Source organism: Apium graveolens, unplaced genomic scaffold, assembly GCF_009905375.1.
Source record: "Apium graveolens cultivar Ventura unplaced genomic scaffold, ASM990537v1 ctg6694, whole genome shotgun sequence".
In the NCBI taxonomy this organism is placed as follows: Eukaryota; Viridiplantae; Streptophyta; class Magnoliopsida; order Apiales; family Apiaceae; genus Apium; species Apium graveolens.
Genome location: NW_027419699.1, coordinates 24,743 through 43,221, shown reverse-complemented (window position 1 = coordinate 43,221; position 18,479 = coordinate 24,743). Strand labels below are relative to the sequence as shown.

Sequence of the window (18,479 nt, the reverse complement as noted above, 5' to 3'; positions counted from 1 at the left end):
ACCTTCAAACTTAACCAACTTTTTCCACTCTTTGGCAGGATACTCTGATAGTTTGTTTTTCAGTTTCCAGTCATTTTCAATAGCCCAATGGCCATATCACAAATACACACATGATGACTGTCAAAGATTCTTATTTCTTTCGTTTTCATTTATAAAAAATACAAAAGTTGACCCAAACAATCCCCAGCAACAATGGCATAAGGTGAAATATCGAATCAGTTCACTCTTGACACAACATACTATAAACAACAATTATAAAAAAATTGCTCAACACAAATAAACATATCCAAATTCCAAATATTGTTAACCACAAGAAGAAACAAGTGTTGATCAATGACTATACAGGCCCCTCAAGATATAGGATATCTATCATTTCTTCAAGTCTCAATACCACAATCCAGCAGAATCTGGGTTTTGTCTTCATAGCAACACTTCTAATGGCAACTCGCACATATCAAGTTTATAGCACTGCTTGAAACTGTGAATGAAGGCAAACATGGTCTAACCATTTCTGCAAGAAAAAATGGAACAAAAATATAAGAGCGAGCACATCATTTTCCACACAACATGCACAGCAAAATGTTCATGCGCATTGCACTGCTGGAAGTTTGGACTAGTCTATCCTTTAGGGTATCTTTACAAGTTACATAATCCACACACAATCTGCATCTTACTTTTGAAACAATTTGCTCCATCCATAATCTACCAAAAAATATAAATAAGAAGGGGGAGTGGCTGCTCCACCAACAGCCAGATTGTATACTATGCAGATCCACATATTTTCTGATGTGTTGCTCAGAAATGCAATGCATAGGACTTCGGCACATGAATATATCACATAACCAGCCACATGTTAAAAGTATAATTAATTGTTATTATCCACAAGTAATTTCTTAATGAGAAAAATATACCAGTTGTACAATCGCAGATCAATATGTAAGTCAGTTTCTTTCATTGCTTCTACCAAAGGAGTTGTGTGCCACAAGTTTAGGACCATTAGTCAAATGATCATCCTGAAACAATTAAAACATAATTAGGTCAAATCTTATTTGACATTGTATCTTAGTAGGAAGTATAAAAAACCATTCGGCCACCAAGTCAAACAAGTTATCTTACAGATAAAAATGGCATAAGTTCAGAACATTTAATTTTAAAAACAAACTATATGCAGAGATGGTAAAGATAAATAAAAAATGACCTTTAAACGGGAAACATATGCAGGAAATATCTATCAGAATAACACGAGTGCTTATCAAATATAATAATACTTATAAATTAAAAAAAAAAAAAGGTAACACTAACCAACTTAAAAAATAACCCCAGGACAAACTGACCAACCTTATATAGAGATGCAGCAGATTCAGACTCCCGGATTTGATTCGGAACATGACCCAGGGACTGAAATTCCTCTAGGGCATCTAATGTTAGCTTCCAACCGCATAAAACCATAGCACTCACACCACTGGAGCCACTGCTCCTGTCAAAACCTGCTCCAGCTACATTTCCATTCACCCAAGGACAGAAATAACTGTGGTGCTTGATTGGATCAAATTCCACGGCTTCTTCATAATTGCTTTCACAGTTCGGAGGCCCTAACAACATTTTATGGGAATTTATATACAGAAACATAATTTATAATCTATGATACTAAAACAAGTAAAATAAACAAGCCTACTTCTAAAAAAAAATAGGTAACGAATACAAAATGATGGGAAATGAGAGACGGAAAATTACAGCTTTACTTAGGAGGCTCTAGGGAATACAAGTACACTGTTGTCAGGCCTCAATAAAATAGAGACTTGGCCATTCATGTAAAACCCAGAAAAACTTGTCCCTCTGGCCTTTACTTAACATAAATTAAGATAGATTTCCCTTAGCCAGAATCCAGATATTATCATAAGGTATAGTTAGAGCACAATGAAATTATCATGATTCAGAAAGAAACTCCAAAACAATTAATGAAGCTAGTATATTACTAAATTTCTGTCCAAAATTAAAACCGGACAACTGACATTGTGCTCCCTTTAACAGCAGGAGAATCTACTATTAGAGCTTTGAAGTTGAAAAGGAAATTCAATTAATATACCTCTGGCATTTGCAGCAATGTATTCTGGCCTAGGGTATCCACATTCGTCAGTGGGTGATGGCTTGACAATCTGAGTTACTTCTTCTTTCGAGGCTTCACATGCAGAATATATATTTGCATTGCAAGAGAAAGAAGGATGATTACTGTTCTCATTGGGCAAAATATACATGTCATTGGTCTTTTCACCACTCTCAACAGATTCTGCTTTGGCGGAACCAATAATATTCACGCCACTATCAGTCCTTTCTACAGAATGTGACACTAGATCTTGGGTACCACCTTGAGGATATTCTAGAACCATTTCTTGAGGGACAAAATCACCCATCAAACCAGGATCCGTGGTACATTCACCAGTTCGACCCTGATCCTCAGTTACTACAGCAACAGGTTTCATATCTCCATCAACACTAGCCCTTATACCAAGACTTCCACTACTAACTAAGCTAGGCCCATCTCTTGCACCAGCATTTATGGTATCCGTGTTCAGTACCTCCGCCCCTTCATTGATGCTGCTAATGCCTATTTCACCATCATACCTCACTAGAGGTGGAGAAACACACTGCTGTTGTTGATTACTGTAGTTCAGTTCTAATGTCTCAGTTACTTCTGGATTCCTAAACAAAGGTGTTGAGGGGAAGTGGACATCATCCATATCTCCAGGATGATTGTCAACACTTTCCATAGAGTCATTATCTGCGGTATGATAGTGTGTGTCCATTGCAATAACAGAGGAAGCACGTGTAGTGGATGGCAGGCCAACACATTGATCATTCCTCGAGAAGGATGGATCTTCTCTGCTACAATCTCTACTAGTCTCAAAAGCCACTAACTGGATAGGACCATCGCCGGGTGAATCTCGCTTATATAATGGACGAGGGGTTTCAAAAGCATACGAATCACGAGCACGTTTTGAGGGGCCCCCAGAGAACTGATCATCAACCTTTACCTTATCACTATCATGGTTGATTACAGTATCTGCAATACTGTCAGCTTGCCACATCATTAGATGTGGCTTGTCAACCGTGCTTCCACCTTCGTCTAAGTTTCGTTTGTGACAGCTATGAGTAGTAGGACCACGTGATTCATATGATTGGGCATGATCAGCAACCTCACTGTTGGAAGGCTGCCTTATAATCAGATCTCTGCCTAAAGTAACACTATGATGTTGCTCAGATATTTCAGTTTTCACTTCAGCGGAGGATAACAGATCGCCCATTTTAAGACCCACAACAGCACTGGACAATAACTTACCCTGATCAGTTATCGCAGCATCTCCATGGTCTTCATTCTGTTCCTTCTCCATACCATTTGTAGCAGCCCATCCACTAATTCCACTTGCTGCACTTACTCCATGTGTCAATTCCATTTTCTTACTTGTTTCAGGAATGGCAGCAATACTGGGAACAATGGGTGCAGGACGAGCAACAGTTAAAAAATCCAAGACCCTAACTGTAGCTCCACATAAGCTACAATCTAACAACGGAGACCTGGATTCACATTTTGACTTGAGACCCATCACTTTAAGCTTGCTAGACCCGATTTTAGTTGAAGCAGATAATGCTGTCTTGTTAGGTTTGCGGCCATGAAGATGGAAACAGTCTTTAGTAGGACCTAACGAGTGTCCGTTCTTAGCAGATTGAGCAGAATGCTCTTCGAAGTCTTGAACATCTGGAAGCCACCTTGGCTCCCATCCACATAAGCTAATCAGTTTTTGGGCCTAAGTTTTAAGAAAACTATTTTAAAGAACAGTTATCTAAAGAACAATAAATTAAAGCATTCCTAATTTACCGTCATATATCATCTTACACGAGCATAATTACAGACAAACTCTTCTCTCATATTCTCCTTGAGTGGCATAACCTCATCTTTAAAGGCAGATTCCTCCACTGTAAAAGCCTGTATATGAACCAGAAAGTGGTCAATTTGTAGACCTCCTGAAATTCGCATTTGTTCAATCGCAGATGTAGCTATGATAGGGAGGGAAGGAAACTGAAGAAGCCCATCACAGCGATCCTTATAACCACCAATCAGCTCTGACGGAGAAGTAGCAGGGAACTGCACCAAGCTCTCAGCACAAATGTTACCTTTCCAGGGGCAGTTGGTTTTGTGTCCTCCGTCAAGCAACAAAGCGAACTCTTCCCCAGAACTTTCATCTATTAGAAAGATTCAATAAAACAGAAAATTAGATGTTAAACAAACTGGTATTCGTGCAAAGTCCATTCCTGTTATATGCATGCAATCATAGTCACGGCTAACAACTTGTTTATCAGTATATGTGATACGAAATGCCTATAAGTACTACCTCCATCGGAGAGTGTGGCATCTCCTGCAGGAGAAAAATTCGGGCACCTAAGAATTGTTCTAGACTAGAGAGCTACTTTTGTATGAAATTAAAGTTAAATAAAGAATAACTACAAAGTATGTCTATCAACTTCCATTTATTGCCCGGAAATCATTTGAGAAGGTGAAGGTAGGTAACCAAGTGACACTAAATTTGATCCAAATCTAAGAAAAACTTAAAATTATGAGGGGTTGCAATTTATTTGATACATCCCAGATCTAAATCATAAATTAGACAGAAAGAAATACCGCCCCCCCCCCCCCTCCAAAAAATAAGAAAAAAATATAGCTGATACCAAGCCAAATAATTTAACAGAAGAATTTACCTTCTATTGACTTTCCAGAAGCCGCTGGAAAAAAATTCAAGCTTGCAAAGCAAGACTCGCACTCAATCTTATCAACATCCCCATTAAACCATCCTCTTCTGGCACATGCCAAATTACTGGCAGCCTATAAAGAATTATTCCCACTTGAATACAGATATTTAAATCACAAAAATATATTGAATTTACTAATGAATAGGGTCATCTGCTTATTGAGGTATTTATTTACTGGCGTTACGCAAATGTTTTATCTGTTTGCAATTTTTTGTATGACACTGTTCAATTAGGTCACTTTGATTTTGGAGGATATGACATTAAGTTGAGGTTGATTTTTCCTTCAATCATCCTCAAGGGCCGGGGGTAAGAGACTAGAATTAGTAGTCTTAGGAATTTCATTAGACTGAGTCTGCAACTGCAATCAAACTAAATTGAACTTTGATTCAGAGATTTTACGTCAAAACCATATCACCAGAATGAACCATATCACCAGAATGATAGGAGGCTCTAGTCTGTCAGAATCTTCATTAACATAACTTGGTATTCTGGTTTAGTGTTGTGTATATTCTTGGTCAGAAAAAATTAAAACTTGTCAATTCCTATTGTGGTATCATGTATCACTAATGTTTTCCCAATAGTATAACAAGGAAAATATATAAATAAAAATTCTCTTTTTCCTTTGACAAATTGTTGCAAGATGGCTTAAGCTACATGAGGTAATATTATACGGTTAAAATCCCAGGAATCCGCGCAAGAATATTTTTCAAATTTTTAAATCCCAAAAATGAAGATACACAGATTCAGCTGCTGCATATTTTAGTTATAAATTGTATAAAAATGTGAGAACTTAAAAATAAAATCAGTATCCTATACTACTTTCCCAAAATGTTCCACCTATGACCTTTTAATACTTAGCATAATCAGTCGGCAGTATCCGTAATTTATTTACTACTTACGCATTAAAAACAAAATATTAGACCACCCCATTACTTCCCAATTTCAAAAGAGTATAATAAACTAGATTACAGTAAGCACCAATGAGAAATACGAGTGGTTCAAACCTCAGGCTTTGCAGACCAGGTTGAAAGTTTAAATGTTGAGAGACGTCTTAGCAAGTCATTCCTCTCCCACGGTCTGCACGGTGGCTGTGAATATCCAATGGCTGAACCACCAGCAGTAGTACTCAATGAAGCCTGCACAGGCTCCGAACCAATGTGTGATACTGAATCAGCTTTGGAACCCTGTCCATGGCCTAACCAGTCAGTACTTGCCGCATTCACAGGAATGGAAGCCCCTGCAGAACTGAAAACCAAAAGAAACAATTTTAATTATTTTACAAAAGCACAGGACAAATCCCCATGCGCTTGAAACAAAAGTACAAATTACTTATAATTCTGAAAATTAGTGTAAATTCTTGAACACCTTCAAAGGAGTATTAAAAATGTCGAATTATAGTATAAATTATGTTAAATCAGAAAATTAAATTTTAAAAATAATGATTTTAACTATACGGTCAAATCACTTTGAGACGTGTGCATAAAAAACACAGGAGGGAGTATTTAGTATGTTATCTAAGAAACTTGAGTAATTAATTTTCCAAATGCATAAATTTTGGTGTTTTACTCAAATAACACAAAGTGTTATCCGAATACACATGATAAGAAGTGGATCAAGCATAACCTAACAATGTAATTAAGTAATTAGATACAACAAAAAAAAATCAAATTAACAGATTGTGCAAAGAGTTAAGTAATAGGATCCACAAACAGCTGTAAGGCTGGAAATTAAAACAAATAAGGAAAACAACAAACCCTAAAAGGACTAAAAATAGTAAATAAAAAATTGTATGTATCATACCTGGCAGCAGGTGAAGAAGATGATATAGCTGGAGGAGGCATTGACAGATCTCCGACCTCAATTAATTAATTGTGTATCTATCACTATTAAGGTACTGTGGTGTACATTGATTTAGCTGGATGCTGCTGTTTAACGCGGTACGAAAGGCAGGTCCAGTATGCCCAAATGGCAATATACATCGGTGAGAGTTTGGCTATTTATTCCATTATTACTAGATTACTATATGATTTATTTGAAATGGATGTATTAGTTTAGTGGGAAAAAAATAAAGTAAATTATTAAAGAAAATATTATATAATAATTTTTTTATAATATGATAAAATAATTTTTTGTGTATGTTGAATAAAGGATATATATAAAAAATTTACAAACTTTACTTAAAATTTTCCAATATTGTGAATTAGTTAAAAGAATAAAAAATGAGTGAATAATTAGAATTAGAGAAGATGAAAAATGAGGTGTAGAGAGAATAAGTGGAGATTATTATGCGAGAAATGGAGGATGAGAATAAATGAAGAAAGAGAAATAAAATATGTGAAAGAGAAGATTTTAAAACAATATCAAAATGAGATTAAAAGAGAAAGTGACGAATAAGCAAATATGACATTATCATAGGATAATAGCAGCAAGATGGCATCAACTGTATTTTGTTTTAGTATAGTGTAGATAAACGTGTTATTTATTTTATGTCTTTTGTATATTTATTTTTGAGTAAAGTGCATTTTATCAGACCGTTTAGGATATTTACATTCAAAAAATTTCACTTGAAATACTGAAAATTAAAAATACTTGCAAAATGCGTGATTCCATCAGGGTCAAAGCGTTGTTTGATTGGAAATTTGGGACGATAATAAAAGTAGTAAAGATTAAGTCATTCTAGTCAGATGGGTCTAGCAACGAAAAGACCAATACACCCTAAAAAGGGAAAGGGAATGACACACTCTACAAGTTTTTTTCAATTTCCGATATTTCAAGTGAGAGTTTTTAAATATAAGTATTTCAAACGGTTCTCAAGTCAAAGGTCCAACTCAGATGACTAAGGATGAATCAGAAATTCCCAAGTCAAATGAGATCAAACCTAAGAAACCAAAGAAGAAAGCTAACAAGACATGACCCACGGAAACTTGGGTACCAAAATCAACTTGATTTGATTTTGATGTGTGCAGGGAAACAGAAAGAATTTTTGGTATATAGATCGTGATTGCTCAAGGCACATGACTGGAGATTCTACCCTGCTCATTGAGTTCAAGGAAAGAGTTGACCCAAGTATTACTTTTGGAGATGACAACAAAGGTTATACTGTGGGATATGGCTTGATTTCAAAAGATAATGTCATCATTGAAGAAGTTGCCCTAGTGGATGGTCTCAAGCATAATTTGTTGAGTATCAGCCAACTTTGTGATAAGGGCAACTCAGTTACTTTCAATTCAGAAGCCTATGTTGTGACAAACAAAAAGAGTAACAAAGTGGTTCTCACTGGAGTGAGAAAATGAAATGTGTACTTAGCTGACTTCAACTCATCAAATGCAGAATCAGTCACTTGTCTTATCAGCAAAGCAAGTCAAGATGAAAATTGGCTTTGACACAAGAAGCTGTCCCATCTAAACTTCAAGACCATGAATGAACTTGTCAAGAAAGAATTGGTTAGAGGTATTCCTCAAGTGGAGTTTACTAAGGATGGACTGTGTGATACCTGCCAAAAAGGAAAGCAGATCAAAGGATCATTCAGAAAGAAGCTTGATTCAACAATTGAAGAACCTTTGCAATTATTACACATGGATTTGTTTGGACCAATCAATGTGTTGTCCATCTCAAGAAAAAGATTTTGCCTAGTAATTGTGGATGATTTCTCAAAGTTCTCTTGGACATATTTCCTAAAGTCCAAAGATGAAGCTAGTGAAATCATCATCAATCACATAAGACAAGTCAACAATCATCCTGATTTTAAAGTAAGAAGAATCAGGAGTGACAATGAAACCGAGTTCAAGAATTCTGTGATGAGATCATTTTGTGAAGAAAATGGGATTATGCATGAGTTTTCTGCAGCAAGAACTCCATAACAAAATGGAGTAGTGGAAAGAAAGAACAGATCTTTTATTGAAGCTGCAACGACAATGCTTGAAGAATCAAAGTTACCAACATACTTTTGGGCTGAAGCTGTGAATACTGCCTGCTACACTCAAAATATGTATTTGGTAAATCAAGCAAAGTGCATGACACCCTACCAATTGTTCAAGAATAGGAAGCCAACTCTAAATTTTCTTCATGTCTTTGGCTGCAAATATTACATCTTAAGGAATCAAACTGATCAACATGGAAAGTTTGATGCTAAAGCAGATGAAGGAATTTTTGTTGGATATGTTGTGGGAAAGGCATATAGAGTCTACAATCTAAGAACCATTATTGTTATAGAATCAGTACATGTTGTGTTTGATGATAAAAATATTGAAGGACTGCAAGATGGAGATTTCCATGAAAGCCTCAAGTTTGATAATGTGGAGATGGTTAGTGATGACAGTGATGATGAAAGTGATCAAGAAACAGTGACTAAGGATAATGCAGAAAAATCTACAACTAATGAAGCACATAATTCAACATTTGTCGAGTTACAAAATGCTTCATCCGTCGGGAGACAATCTGCCTTATCCGTCGGGAGACAATCAGCTTCATCTGTCGAGATACAAAGTGCATCATCTGTCAGAACAATGAGAGAAGCTGAGAGTCAAAACAGATCACCTACAGAACCCCTTTCTCAAATCAAAGATTCACAAACTCAGCGGGAGTTTCTGATAATCAAAACTCAATCACACATCAAGATAACAATGAGGCCTCTTCATTTAGAGCTAATCTACCTCAACAAAGAAAATGGACTAAAGATCACCCTTTTGAGCTGATCATTGGTGATGCATCTTCTAGAGTTCAAACAAGGAGAGCATCTTCTAGAGTTCAAACAAGGAGAGCAACTAAAGAAGAATGTCTATATAGCAGCTTCCTATCTAAGAAAGAACCAAAGAAGGTAGAAGAAGCTTTGTTGGATCCTGATTGGATTTTAGTTATGCAGGAGGAGCTAAACTAATTTGAAAGGAATAAGGTATGGAAGCTGGTACCCAAACCTAAAGAAAAGAATCCAATTGACACCAAGTGGGTATTCAGAAATAAGATGGATGAAAATGGCATAGTGGTCACGAACAAAGCTAGATTGGTTGCTAAGGGCTACTGTCAACAAGAAGGAATAGATTTTGATGAAACTTTTGCTCCTGTTGCAAGACTTGAAGCCATCAGAATTTTCTTAGCCTATGCAGCCCATGCCAATTTCAAGGTCTATGAAATGGATGTCAAAAGTGCCTTTCTGAATGGAGATTTGGAGGAGGAAGTCTATGTCAGTCAACCTCCTGGTTTTGAAAATTCAAATTTTCCAGAATATGTCTATTATCTCTTGAAAGCACTTTATGGACTGAAGCAAGCACCTAGAGCCTAGTATGACACTTTATCAAAGTTTCTTTTGGAAAATCACTTCACAAGAGGTACTGTTGATAAAATTTTATTCTTTAGAAATGTTAATGACTCTAGTATACTTGTTCAAATTTATATAGATGATATTATATTTGGTTCTACAGTTGAAAAAGTTTGCCAAACTGATGCAAAGTAAGTATGAAATGAGCATGATGGGAGAACTAACTTACTTTCTTGGTTTATGTTAGGTAATGAATCACACGCAGAGGGGGGGTGAATGTGTTTTTCTGATTTTAGGCTTTTCTTGAAAGATAATGGTTGAACAAAGTAAATTAAATCTTGTATAGAAAAGTGTTCATGCAGAAATTAAACTTGCACAAAATAAAGAACACAGATCTTCAAAACTCACTTAATTTTTGTATTAAAAATTAAGATGTTTTGCTACAAAATTTCTAAGTTCTTCGAAGTTAAAGAGCTCAGTTTCTTCTCGAGAGTGTTACAAGAATTTTGATCTAAATGGTTACTTCTAACTAGGGGACCAGTGTTAACTTTATAGCTCAGTTAACTGCTGGTTGACACAGTGGATAATAAACATGCTATTAGCTTTTCTAAATTGTCACTTGTTATTTCTATTTATAGAAAAGCAAATCTTCCATTTTTGGCTTAGCATATCTTTAGCATCCCGTGTTTACTTTAATCTTCCTCTGTCAGTTATTCTTTGCCATTGATCTTGCACACACTTCAATTTACTTTTTGTAGACTTGTCAATCCAGCTGTTGGATTATTTGTTGATTGTTTATCTTGGTTATTAAACTGATCTACAATTCTGTACTTTGAGACTGTACCTCGAGATCTCCAGTTTGAATTAATAGAACACTTGATATCTCGATAAGTACAAAGGCTTATCGAGATCTCTAGTACTCCATATTGAGTTTGACTTGTAGAGGTCTTTAGCTCATCGAGATCTCTAGTCTTCATAACTTCACTTGACTTGTAGATATCTCTGAGTTCTCGAATGGATATAGACTTGTCGATAACTCTGAGTTCTCTAGTGAAAGAATGACTTGTAGATATCTTTTTGAGTTCTCGAGTAGCTTTCCTGACTTCTCTACTCCCGACGGATATTGCTTATACGTTGAGTAGATATATAGCTCATTCATCGAGTAGATATATAGCTTATCCGTCGAGTAGATATTGCTCATCCGTCGAGTAGATATTGTTCATCCGTCGAGTAGATGTTGTTCATCCATCGAGTAGATATATAGCTCATCCGTCGAGTAGATATTGCTTATCTGTCGGTACTCTCTGAAGTTTGAATGACTTCTCGATAAGTCATTCTGGAGTTCTCGAATGACTTATCTATAATATTAAATCTGTGACTTGTAGAGATCTTGACTTAGAACATTTTTCTCCAAAACATATTTATTCAACTCCAAACTTCTTCAAAATTTTTCTGAGGCATGATCTTCTTGATCTTCTTATAGATAGAATCCTTAGGCTTGATACTGTTTTAGGAAAAAGACTCCAGTATGCTCCTTTATATTTTTACAGACTTTAAGTGTTACAAGTACAAAATACAAATTTAGATAATAATACAACTAACTTAGTGTTGGCCCCAAGCTTAACTGATTACTGAAAATAACTATTCATTAATCTTCTACTCAGATCATAGATGCTAATGACATTGTTAGCTTCAGTAATCTTTGACATCATCTATTATATTTTACAATCTCCCCCAAATTTTTCATTATGAAATTATGCACAAGTTCTGATTGATGATGTCAAAACTTTATCTAAATGCAGAAAAACAATATTCCCATCTGATCTTCTTTTGTGAGTTGCATTTAGATTTACTCTTCCTTCTCCCCCTATCAAGAAATGAATATTATTATCTGGCAACATCCATTAGCTGTTTTGACACTTAGATATATTCTCCCCCCTTTTGACATTATCTTCATGAAGAAAGATCCAGCTAGATGCACATTGTTCAAGCTTTTGTCAATGTTCATTTATAATATTATCAGCAGCTTCAAGCTTTAGTGAAGTCTGTAGTGATGAGTTTATCAAGTAGAATAGAATAGGAAATTCCTAAGCTCTCTGTTCTTTTGAATAAGTAGTCTCACAACTTCTCACTGCACTAGTCTTATGACTTTTAAGAGTTAGAGTAACCACACAAGGATTGCTAAATCCAGACACTCATCTACCTCTCCTTTTGCCAGGAATGATCCTGCCTCTCTTATTTTCTGTTATTCTCCCAATCTTTTCTCACATTCTGACATGAAAGGCTCAATTGTTGTTTGTCCTACAGAAATAAGAGGTGGCTGAGAAGAGTTAATCTGTGATCATATGATTAGGGGAAATCCATATAGGTCAATTATACTCATTTCACCATAAGAGAGAGTGCATAAGCATCTATGACTATGGTCATAGTTTGACTCACAGATTGCTCTATGGTTATGACAGTGTGTTGTCCTCCACTTATAATGGGAACCTCCAATTGAATTGGAGGGGATTTGACTGGGTTACTGCCATGTGCACCAGCCTCAAACCCTTGTATGTCTTGCAACATACTGGCACTTGAATGTGTTATGCTTGCCTTTCTCATGATATTGTCATAGGCAATTGTACTTCTAGCTCTTACTGCTAAGGCAGCTTTTGCTAGAGTTATAAGGGGAGTTGTTCCTTCTTGAGGAACCTCCAATTGAATTGGAGAGGATTTAGATAGCTCCCCCTCAGGAGAACTACCCTCAAACCTATCAGTCTGTTAAGACTATTTTGCACATGAAAGTGCATTAGTGATATTCATGAAAAACCGATAAGTTTCCATGTTTGTGATACCAGTTTCTTTTTCTCAAACAACAAAACAACTGAAGAACATTCTGGGGATTTTGTCCTTTTATAAAACAGGTTCCTTTTGAGAGTTACCTGAGTGGTATTGTGTTTGAGTTTGTGTTTGTGTTGCTGTGCTTGGGTGAACTGCAGTTTGGTTTTGAAATGTTTTAGCTGCAGTTTTAGCACTAATACCTGTGGATAGATTATCTGAATTCCCTGTTGTGTTACACCTGTAATGCATTGAACAAATGTATCTTTTTGGAGTTTCGTTAGACAAATACATTGTAAGATATTTTAGTTTCAAGCATTATTGCAGAGAAGAAAATATTCAATAAAGATATAAGCACATAGCAATCATTACACAAACAAGAAAATGCTTAGAGAATAATTTGAAATTTCATTAATAATGGAAACAGAGTACATTAAGACATAGATTCAACAAGTAAATCTTAATCCTAACTACTCTAGTGTGGGCTTCTTCTTCTCTGCCTCCAACCTCCTTGCCCTGCGCTGATAAACTCTGGACATGGAGTGTGGAAGAGAAATGATTCTCTCCTGCAACTCCAAAGCAGCAAGGCGTTGCTGCTCAGCTACTCTTGCACGTCTCTCCTGCTCGAGAGAGACTTCCATCTCACAGAAAAGGATGTTGAGTTGATCATCCCATGAGAGTTCATCAAAGATCTCTCTTGGAATGTAAAGGGGCTACAAACAATCCCCCCCCCCGGAGATGGACACAGAGTCCGAAGGGATCAAAGTAAACTTGGTCTTCATCTAAATGATGAACAGGCTGATAAGCTCCATGAATAAGTCTGTAAAAGACCGGGGCATCCATTTGAGTGAGAGAGAGATGAACATGAGGTGAGTTTGAAATCAGATGTTTGTTAAGAATAGGAGAGTGATGAATGATAAAGAGTGAAGCGTTTTAATTTATAGAGGGAGTAAAAATAGAAACCAATAGACTCTTGAGTTGCCCGGATAATAAGAGTAATAATCACATAAGCACATTTGACAGTTTGAAATGACTATTTACTATTCCCCATGCAAGTACTCAAGAATATTAGTTCACTATTCAGAATAACTGTTCCCCATGCAAATAAACAAGTACTCCCTATATAAAAGTAACTACTCCCATTAGCATATAGTCAAATAATTTAACCACTATCAGCATACTCAAAACAACACAAATAATGTACTAGTCTTCAACATTAGACTAACCTATTTTCACATAAACAAGAAATCACATGAGTATGTAAATGTGTCAATAAGTCAGAGAAATTAGAGACAAAGTATTGAAAGAGATGTGTCCTAAGTCCAATCATGTATGATGATTTAGGAATAACTTTTATGTAATCTGTTTTGATTTCATTGATATTAATAAAAGACTTGTTTTGGTTTTATTGCGGGTTTTATCTATTTAAGTGTTTAAATAAGATATACCATAGTTTAGAGTAAAGCTTTTTATGGATTATGATGAGATCATAATAATGAGACCTAAAAGATGATAACTCTAAACTTAAATATTTCCTGGTCGTAGGATTACTAACTGGTAATTAGTAATCCGCAAAGATCGGTACATACTATGCTTGCTTCATTATGAAGGATGTCTGTTCTCATAGACATTTGTGTGGTGACACTATAGCTAGTATGTAGGTGCTTATTATAGAATAAGTTCACTGAACATGACTCACACAACTGAATAACTGATGGAGTTCACTCACTTGTCAGCAGTTGTTTACATAGTGATAGTTGTACAAGTATCCTTAGACTTGAGGTCATCATAGTCATCTTGTATACACTGAACTATGATTTGGTTTAGTTCTTAGTCTCCAGGGGACAATTATAAGGGCTCTACTAGGTATAGGAATTTGTACATGAAGATAGTGTATGTTCAATAAAGGATCTTCCCCTTCCAGTGAAGGAAGAGAATGTTCAATGCTGATCCACTTATGCTAGTTCAGGAATCTCTGGCCAGAGTGAATGAAATTAGAAAGGAGTTTCTAATTTACATTAAATAGAACTAAGCATAGTGAATGGGAAAGCAAATGATTAAATAAGATAGGCTTGACACAAGTTCCATGCCTTGTATTTAATCGTGACATTGCAGGGTAGAAGGAATTGATTGTACGATAACTACTCACTGAATAGGTTCTTGGTATTCTAAGCAGTGAATTCGTATTATCCGGATGCAGGGTAGAAGGAATTGATTGTACGGTAACTACTCACTGAATAGGTTCTTGGTATTCTAAGCAGTGAATTCGTATTATCCGGATAGTCGCGATATGCTGAGAAGTATCCCTCACGATGTAGAATAAATATGATTAATTTATTAGTTAATCATATTTAATGAATAAGAGAATTTATATAAATAATGATAAAATAGTTTTATTATTATTTATTTCTACTACCGGCTTAATATTGAACCTACATGGTCACACCATAAAAGAGAATGATTTAATGGTGGAGGAATTAATTAATAATGGCTGGTAATTATTTATTTGTGAAATAAATAATTAATTAGAAGATTTAATAATTGATTAAATGAGATTTAATTAATTCTTAATATTATTAATTAAGAATTTAATTTTGGAAATTAAATCAAGTGAGAGAATTATTTTTCTAAAGTGTTTAGAAAAGGGATTAATGATTTAAAGGTGTTTTAATTATTAGTTAATTGGTTAATAAGAATAATCAATTAAAGGGTTAATAATAATAATATTTTATGGAAAATTTTCAGCTAAAAATTTTGCCTATAAATATACTATTATAAACCCTATTCGCCTCAACCCAATTAATTAACCCTAATTCTAAAGTAGAACAAGAGGAAGGCAACTAATTCTCTCAACATCTTCCTCCTCCATCACATTGTACTATTGGGGGATACCGGTGGAGTGCTTCACACTTGAGGAGCAGCTGCTAGGGATTTCCGTTCATCGTTCTTGGATCGCTATTAAAGACCTCCATCTTTCCATTAACGTAAAGCTTCTTAAGGTAAACATACTGAACTACGAATTAAATATTATTTTTTGCATGGATCCTGCTGAGGGTTTCATTTTTTTTTAAGATTTAAATTTACGTTTTCGTTGCGTTTATGTGCTAAAACTCTTCAATGGCATCAAAGCTACTTGCGAAAAGTTTTTAATTCGTTTATGTGTTTAACTATTTTCGATATATGAGCATGTACGTGATTCGCCATGATTTGATGTTGATATAATATGCTTATATATGTATGGTTTTGATTATATGATATTCATGTGAGTTGTATAATCATAAGATGATTATGTAATCTGTATATATACTGATATATACATGATTTATGTTTGTTCTAATTATGAGAATCATATTAGATACGGATTCTGAATTGGCTGCTACTGATTTGCTGAAATCTGGCTATGGTATCCGATTTACGCAAACGAATACCCTATTCCATAGGTAAATGAGCGTCTGAACAAAACTGATAGCAAAAGCTATCAACGACTCGTCTGTAAGGCGTTTGACGTCGTTTACTGCCCGTAAACAGTGATTCTTGTTTTTCTAATTTGATTCTGATTTTTCTGATTTTTGTCATATATTTTTTATGATTAGATAATGGATAATATGATATGTTAAGATCAGATTATGTGTTTTAACATGCTTTTATGTGTTGTATGAGCATGGTGGATGGTTATGGCCTTTCGACCTTAGTGTAATGGTTTTGGTTTTAAATATGACTTGCATGTCGTCAATCTTTGTAATCATAAATCTCGAATATAACTCGAGTTATTCTTGTAAGTTCATTAGATTAGTTTTACTTTCAATTTATGTAATGTAATTGAAGACTCAAGAAGGTTATCCAATGGAGGTGATACAAAGAAGAAGACGAGGCATACAAGAAGTCTAAATAAAGAAGAAGACTTATGTAATAAGTAGTTGTATTTATTTCCATCGCCATATTAGATTGACCTTGATCTTTATCATGAGCTTGATAAAGATCACATAGGATGGGGTCATAACCAAACACATTTACTTTATTGCACTTTACATTTACTTGTTTATTTAATTTTATATATGAGATATATGCCTATGTTTACCATGCGATGATAGATTTAGGTGAACTTGTTAGGAATATGTGTATTAGTTTGATGATAAGTTAAGCAAAACACTTAAGTAGAAATCTAGTATTTGTAGCCTCAACAGATAAGACCATCTTGGCTATCCGTTGAAGGAGTAGCTTTACTTAGCAATAAGTTTAGTATTGTAGCACATTTCACTCTCTGGTAACAAGCTGTAATTCTTAGATGTTGTTAGGAAATAATCAGTCATGTTGACTACTAATGGATGTACAAATAGGAGGGATAATTGTAAATATTTCATGCCTTGTAATTTTGTATAAGTGAAGAAGTGTCAACGGATATTGAAGACCTTCAACGGATAAGAAACAAAGCTTTAACGGATGTCACTAATGCTTCAACGGATAATATCCATCAACGGATGAATGCTTCAACGGATAATATCCATCAACGGATAAGTGCTTCAACGGATAAAGACTTCAACTGATAATGCATCAACGGATAAAGCTTCAACAGATAAAGCCTCAACGGATAAGGCATCAACGGATGAAAGCTTCAACGGATGCTTAGTTCATTAGCAGTTGATAGTGACAATTCACAAGCTGACAGAGGCACATGGATTGACAGAGACATACTGGAATGTGGAAGCCTCTAGGAGGAATCAAGAAAATGCAGCATTTCCATTCTGATGCAAACAAGGAAGTATTCAAAGATTTACAGATTATCCTAGATTGCATTGGATAGAGAAATGAAGAAGAAATATGTGAAGAATCTTTTCAATTGTATTTTACAGTTTGTCTTCACTTGTAAACTTGGTGATATATAAACCAAGTAGCAGCTAGTAATTAGATATGAATTTTTCTTGAGCTGTTTAGAAATATCAAAAGAGAAAATCATCTAGTTTGTACTAGGAAGCAGCTGTGATTTAATTCTTTGAATCACAGATTTTCTGAAATAACACATCTCTGGTGGAACAACAAATCCACCAGAAAAGTTTTTTAAGTTCTTTGTGTTCATTACATTTATGTTTGAATATATATCTGTCTGCATCAGCTTCAAGCAATTCACACACATTTGATCACTCAAACACTTAGCCTTAGAAACTGCTCAAAACTTGAAAAAGTTTTGAGATTTACATTCAACCCCCCTTCTGTAAATCTCATTGTTAGTCCACTGGGAATAAAAATTGGTATCAGAGCAAGCTCTTAACATACAAAGAGTTTAAAGATCTATTCTGCTAATATCATGAGTGCACAGAAGAATCCTCCTGCTAACATCATGAATAGGAAGGATATTGGTGTAAAGATCCCAGTCCTGGAAAAAGATAATTATCATCACTGGAAAGTGAAGATGCATTTACATCTTCTTTCTCAAGATGAAAGCTACATCAACTGTATTGAAAATGGTCCTCACATCCCTCACAAAGTAGCCACAGCTGCTACTGCAACATTTGCTGTTGGACAGTCCATTCCCAAGCCAAAAGCAGAATGGACTATTGAAGACATGGAAGAAATCCGCAAGGATAAGAGAGCCATGAACATTTTG

At 35.3% G+C, this 18,479-nt stretch overlaps 1 protein-coding gene across 1 annotated transcript; it reads right to left on the bottom strand.

The window, feature by feature from the left end:
• Positions 1-168: 168 nt before the first annotated feature.
• Positions 169-6,779, bottom strand: LOC141703480 (uncharacterized). Its single transcript, XM_074506998.1, has 8 exons — positions 6,604-6,779; positions 5,808-6,048; positions 4,753-4,876; positions 3,893-4,239; positions 2,087-3,803; positions 1,339-1,592; positions 912-1,013; positions 169-511 (listed from the first exon to the last, which is right to left on the bottom strand). Exons 1-7 carry the CDS (start codon positions 6,642-6,644, stop codon positions 942-944), a joined length of 2,796 nt encoding a protein of 931 aa, XP_074363099.1. The 5' UTR covers positions 6,645-6,779; the 3' UTR covers positions 169-511; positions 912-941.
• Positions 6,780-18,479: the final 11,700 nt, after the last annotated feature.